At 33.0% G+C, this 6,878-nt stretch overlaps 1 protein-coding gene across 1 annotated transcript in view; it reads left to right on the top strand.

The window, feature by feature from the left end:
• Positions 1-1,375: 1,375 nt before the first annotated feature.
• Positions 1,376-6,878, top strand: part of LOC137658287 (lachesin-like) — a 58,205-nt gene continuing 52,702 nt past the window's right edge. Inside the window, exon 1 of the mRNA XM_068392957.1 lies at positions 1,376-1,535. Coding sequence (XP_068249058.1) covers positions 1,400-1,535 — 136 coding nt within the window. The 5' untranslated portion in view covers positions 1,376-1,399. The remainder of the gene's footprint in view (positions 1,536-6,878) is intronic.

The following is a 6,878-nucleotide window of genomic DNA, read 5'->3' on the forward strand; positions in this document are numbered from 1 at the left end:
CTGCCATACGAATGATAGGCGAACACGTTACCACTGTACTACCCAGGAGGCTATATATATATATATATATATATATATATATATATATATATATATATATATATATATATATATATATATATATATATATATATATATATATATATATATATATATATATATATATATATATATATATATATATATATATATATATATATATATATATCACTTTCCCTTTGCTCTATTTGATTTCAAAGTAGTAACTAAAAAAATTATCTCATGTCTCATTGTCTCATGCAAACACCATCACTATAGTAAGAGTCTCAATCACTTCTCTTAGAATTAATTAAAATAATTCAGTATATTTGGATTCGATTTTTTAATACTCCAATAAATGTTTAAATGTCTTACATAAGTGACAGGATGAAAGAACAATAAAAAAGTCTTAAGGACTATATATATATATATATATATATATATATATATATATATATATATATATATATATATATATATATATATATATATGTATATATATATATACTATATATATACATATATATATATATATATATATATACACACATTATATTGTGTACTCAACCCCCCTTCCCACCCCATGCTGTGAACCCCAAGACTTAGGCAATAGCTGCTGATATCCAGAAGCCCCTCCTTAACCCTGCCCCCTAACCAAGGACGACGATAATTTTTTTTACTTGTTGCATTTCTAGTTTCGGCATATATTCGTTAAAAAGATTTTTCAATTTGTTATTCCCTACAATCCTATAAAGAACAAGCCCCACAGTTAAGGGTCTTAATAACTTACCTAACTTCAAGAGCTGTGGTGGCCTGGTGGTAGCGCCCTTGCCTGGTGATTGCCGAACTGAGGTTCGAGTCCCACTCAGACTTGTTAGTTCTTTTGGTCGCTGCAACCTCACCCTACTTGTGAGCCAAGGATGGAGGGTTCTGGGGAGCCTGTAGGTCTATCTACTGTGTCATTAGCAGAAAGTTTGGGTGGAGAGGGGGCTTTGGCGCTATGCATATGTAATATGTTCAGTCGCTAGAGCATTGTTCTGCTTAATAGGACACTGTCACTGTCCCTTGCCTCCGCTGATCATTACCGGCCTTTAAACCTTTAAACCGTCAAGTGTATATAGTAAAAGCCAAGGTCTATATATTTCTATAGACCTTGTTAAAGGCATTCTTAAAGAAGAGTTGTTAATTTAGCGGTAATGAGGATTTATATTTCAGCAACAATTACCTTGTTCTTGTTCTTCTTTTTCTTGTTGTTGTTGTTGTTCTTCTTCTTCTTCTTCTTATTATTATTATTTATCCTTCGATTCAGGTAGCATGGATGAAAAAAGTGACCAACATAGTCTTGTCGATGGGCGAAGCCGTAATCATCAGGGATCCCCGAATGTCTGTGCAGAGAGAACAAAGATCGACGTGGATTCTCACGATCACCAACGTCACCACCAGGGATCACGGATACTACACCTGCAATATAAACACTCTGCCTCCCACATCGATCCACGGCTTCTTGAACGTTGTAGGTACGTGCGAGCAATTACTTCTTCTCTTGTTGGCGTTATTTATCTGGCTCTTGTAAATTAATGGTTTCGTGCCCGGATCCCGATATCAAAGTTACGACTTAAATGCGTTTGCCTGGTTGCTTTGCTGGGCGGTCTTTGTTCGCTGGCGTAGTAGTGTTTTGTTTGTTTGTTCTTGAAAATATCTTCTTCCACTGTATTGTCTGGGGTCATTTATTACGTAATATAAGGATACGTTTAATATGTCGACATTTGAGAAAAGGATAATACCAATTAAACAAAGAGTATAAATAGAATTCCTATCACACAATATACACAGTAAGTATATATATATATATATATATATATATATATATATATATATATATATATATATATATATATATATATATATATATATACAGAGAGAGAGAGAGAGAGAGAGAGAGAGAGAGAGAGAGAGAGAGAGAGAGAGAGAGAGAGAGAGAGAGAGAGAGAGAGAGAGAGAGAGAGAGAGAGAGCAGATATGTAGGATTAAAAATAAATATGAGTAAAACTAAGACGATGTTCAATGAATATGCCGAGTAACAGCAAATAAAGGTTATTGGTGAACTTCTAGAGATTGTTAATGAATATATGTACTTCGGACAGAATGTAAGTGTTTACCCATACCATGAGACAAACATTAAAAGAAGGATAAGCATGGGATGGAGAGCATTTGGTAAAAAAAAATGATTAGGAAATGTAAAATGCCACTTTCTCTAAAAAGAAAAATATATGATTAGATGATCCTACCAGTATTAACTTATTCATAAGAAATATAGAGCCCTACTGAAGCCTTAGAACATAAGCTAGTTACAACTCCAAGAACTGTGGAAAAAATAAAGATGTGAATAATTGTAAAAACAGAAAAAGAGCAACCTGGATGCGATACCAAATTAAAGTAGAGGATATTCTAATAACAAATAAGCAAAAGAAACGAACATCGGCAAAACATATGATGAGAGTGACAGATAAAAGATGGACATTAAGAATATGTAAATTGGGCCCTAGAGATTGCAAAAGAAGCAGGGAAAGGAAGAGACCGTGATGGATTGACGAACTAAAAATACTTGTAGTTATATATATATATATATATATATATATATATATATATATATATATATATATATATATATATATATATATACACATGCACTCACATATGTAAATCTACTCACGCACACACATATATATATTATGTGTATATATATATATATATGTATATATCTATATCTATATATATATATATATATATATATATATATATATATATATATATATATATATATATATATATATATATATATATATGTATATACACACACACATGCACGCACATATGCAAACTTACTCACGCACACACACATATATCTATATCTATATCTATCTATATCTATATACACACACACATGCACGCACATATGCAAACACACTCACACACGCATATATATATATATATATATATATATATATATATATATATATATATATATATCTGCACATATAAAACAAGGCAGAAACCACAAATAAGGGTTATGGATGAGCCTCCACATATGGTGAGCAAGTTCCGACTGAGAGAGGAGCTAGACAGGGAGACCCCATTTCTCCTAAATTAATCACAGCATGCATTGAGGAAGTTTAAAAAAATAGATAGACAAATTGTAGGGATTAACATTAATGGGGGATACCTTAACTACTTAGGATTTTCAGATAACATAGTTTTGTTTAGTGAAAGGAGGAATTGCAGAAGAGTATAGAAGATCTGAATAAAGAAAGCTGAAATGTAGGACATAAGATTAATATGAATAAACCTAAGATAATGTTTAATGAAAATGCAGAGAGAAAACAAATAGGGAATATGGTATAAAACTTTTGATAAGCAAAACGAAATTAGGAAATGTAATATGTCATTCTCTCTAAAAAGAAAAGTATTTATTTAGATGGAACTGCTAGTATTAACTTATTCTTGCGAAACTTGGAGAATTTTGGATATCTATGCCTTGGACCATAAGACAATTACAACCTATAGAGAAATGGAAAGAATAATGATGGGAATAACGCTAAGAGAAAGATAAAGAGCAACGTGGATCCAATTTTTCTCGATTACCCCAATCCTTTCTAACTAAGTTTGTTCCTTGGGGAAGGACGTACGTGGGCTCTTGATAGTCTCACCAGGTGGGCAGTGGTCTTTTTCTTTCCACTGTTCTATGTTGTCTAACTGTCCTGGGATCATAGCGGAGGTGCTTTTCATCGTTCTCTTGTTTATATTTTCGGGTCCCTTTATGGGCTGTTCGGTGATGCAGTGGTGGCCAATCTGTAGAGTACTGGAAGGGGTGTTGGTCCTAAGGCACTAGTAATTATACAATATGCTTGATTGAGTTTGGCGTCAACTTTATGGAAATGACATGGCCTTTCCCAGAGTGGTGAGCAGTATTCGGCAGTGGAGTAGTTGAGTGGCAGAGCTGTTTTCCTTAGAATTTGAGGGTTTGTTCCCCCAATGTTATTTTGCAAGTTTACCAAGGAGCTTATTTTGGGTTAAGTATCTTCTCTTTTATTTTTCTTACATTTTCTCTTAAAAATAGTATGTGTTCTAAATAAACATGGAAGCTGTAATTCTTCAGTTTCTTATCATTCTATGAGTTGTTCAATTCCCCTTTTGCCTGGTAGTTTTTAAGATGGAAAGCACATACCTCTGTTTTTTGGGGGGTTGAAAAATAAAAAAAGGTTTGCTTGCAGTATTCATTAAGTTTTTTAAAACATCAGCTGATTTGCTCTCAAAGGTAACAAATGAATCCGATTGGTTGGTTGGCACAGATCATTTACATATATACATCTATGGCTATCTCTAAACTTTGATTCATCATTGGTATAGATGTTGAAAAGCATCGGGGACAACACAGGCCTCTGTGAGAGATATTTCTTCTGTTTTCGCTTTACTTACCGCCCATTGCAACAAAGCAAAGTCTTACTCAGAAGTGACCGGATGAAATGCGGAATGCTCTGTTGCGAATAGCTTTGGCAAGTTTCAAAAGAAACAACCTGTGGTTCACAGTGTCATAGGATGCTGTTAGGTCAACAATTATCTCCCCCTTTTTTCCCAAGCTCAAAAATATAGTCAATATTCTGAGTGAGGCTAAGTCCCTGGGATCAGCAAGATCTAACTGCCCTGGAGCCAGCGTGGTTTGGTGTTAGTTGTTCTTCGAATGTGGAAGCCATGTATATATATATATATATATATATATATATATATATATATATATATATATATATATATGTTTATATATATATATATATATATATATATATATATATATATATATATATATATATATATATATATATATATATATATGTGTGTGTGTGTGTGTGTGTATGCGTGCGCGCGCGTATGTGTGTAAAGATGTTAAAGGGAAATCAGAAGCTCTTTTGTGCTTTGCGAGAATTAGAGAAGATTTTTGATGGAATCGCATGTGAAATTTTGTTTTGGTGCTCGAGGAAGAGGAACTTCGAAGAGAAGTTGACTAGAAGGGTTGAGATGAAGGACACAAAAACAAGGACAAAAGTAACAGCATAAGTTGGGGAATCAGATGCCTTTGAAGTTAGTGCTGGCTCATACCAAGTGGCAACATTAAACCCATTTTCAACTGTGCTGATGTTGGATGTGTTAAGGGGAAAGAATGAAAATGAAGAGTTGCAGGATTTGCTATTTGCAGACGATTTGGTCATTATTACTGAAAATGTGGAAGACTTTCAGACAAGGGTTTTAGAGCAATAATAGCCTCGAGAGAGAGAGAGAGAGAGAGAGAGAGAGAGAGAGAGAGAGAGAGAGAGAGAGAGAGAGAGAGAGAGAGAGAGAGAATAAAAGTATAAAAGACTTAGGTTATGGTTAGCAGTAAAGATTTTAGTTACAGGATATACATACGTGAAAGTAGTGGCTTCGGTAAAAAGACTGGAACAATTTAGATACGTGAAAACTGTTATATATCCTCATCATCATTATTGTCGGCCATAGCAAGTTCACTGCAGGATAAATATCTCCAAAATATCCTTACACTCACGTCTATTATCTATTATCTTTCGTTCTCATTACATGTCCGACTAATGTCCATTTCTTTTTATTATATGTTGTTACAATATCTTCTACTTTAGTTTGCTCACCTATCCACATTGCTTTTTTTCTGTTTAGTGTTATTCCCATAATCATTATTTCCATAGCATTTTGAGTTGCAACTATCTTATATTCAAAGGTTTTAGTAAGTCTCAAAGTTTCAGATGCATAAGTTATCACTGATAAGATCATATGAATAAGTATTCTTTTAAGAGCAAGTGGCATTTTACATTTCGTAATCTCTTTTTGTGTACCAGAAGTTCTCCATCTCTTGCTTCTCCTTCTGTTAATTTCGGTCTTGTGCCGTGGGGAAGCATTTACTGTCAGTTATAAGTACGTATATTCATTAAGCATGTCTGAGTGTTAGTTTATAACCTTATCTATTGTATCTGCATATATTTTCTCATCTCTTTCAAGTCATACCATAGCTCACTAAATATTATTATTATTATTATTATTATTATTATTATTATTATTATTATTATTATTATTATTATTATTATTATTATTATTATTATTATTATTAATTTTAGTATTAGCTAAGTTGCTGCCTTAGGTGAAAAATCAGGATTATATAATCCCAATGGCTCCAATAGGGAAAAATAGCCAGGTAAGAAAAGGAAATAAAGAAATGAATAAACTACTACAGTAATAAATAATTAATATACGATATTAGAAAATATAAAATAATATCAAAATAGTTCTATCATATAAAAACTTTAAAGAGAGACTTATGCCAGCCTCTTCAACATAAAAACATTTGCTGCAAGCTTGAACTTTAGAAATTACACCGGTTTAACTGCCCGAATAGGAAGATCACTTCACATTTTGGTCATGGCTGGAATAAAAACTCCAGAATACTGTATAACATTAAGCCTTATGATAGAGAAGGAACGATTATTAGAATTAACTACATACACAATATTAAAAGTAAGATGGCACTGCTTGCGAAGCTCTGAATATAAAGGATGGTCAGAGTTGTGAAAAATCTTATGCAACATGCATTATGGACTAACTGAACGATGGTGCCAGAGGTTAAATATCTAGATCAAGAATAAAATCATTAATGGACTGTTAGTTCTTGTCCAACAAATTAAGAGGAGATTCAGCAGCCGAAGACCTGTCAGGAGAACAATAGTCGAAACAAGGCAAAATGAAAGAATTATTACACTTCATCAGGGTAGATTGATCACTGAAAATCTTAAAAGACTTTCTCA

Source organism: Palaemon carinicauda, chromosome 19 (assembly GCF_036898095.1).
Source record: "Palaemon carinicauda isolate YSFRI2023 chromosome 19, ASM3689809v2, whole genome shotgun sequence".
Lineage (NCBI taxonomy): Eukaryota > Metazoa > Arthropoda > Malacostraca > Decapoda > Palaemonidae > Palaemon > Palaemon carinicauda.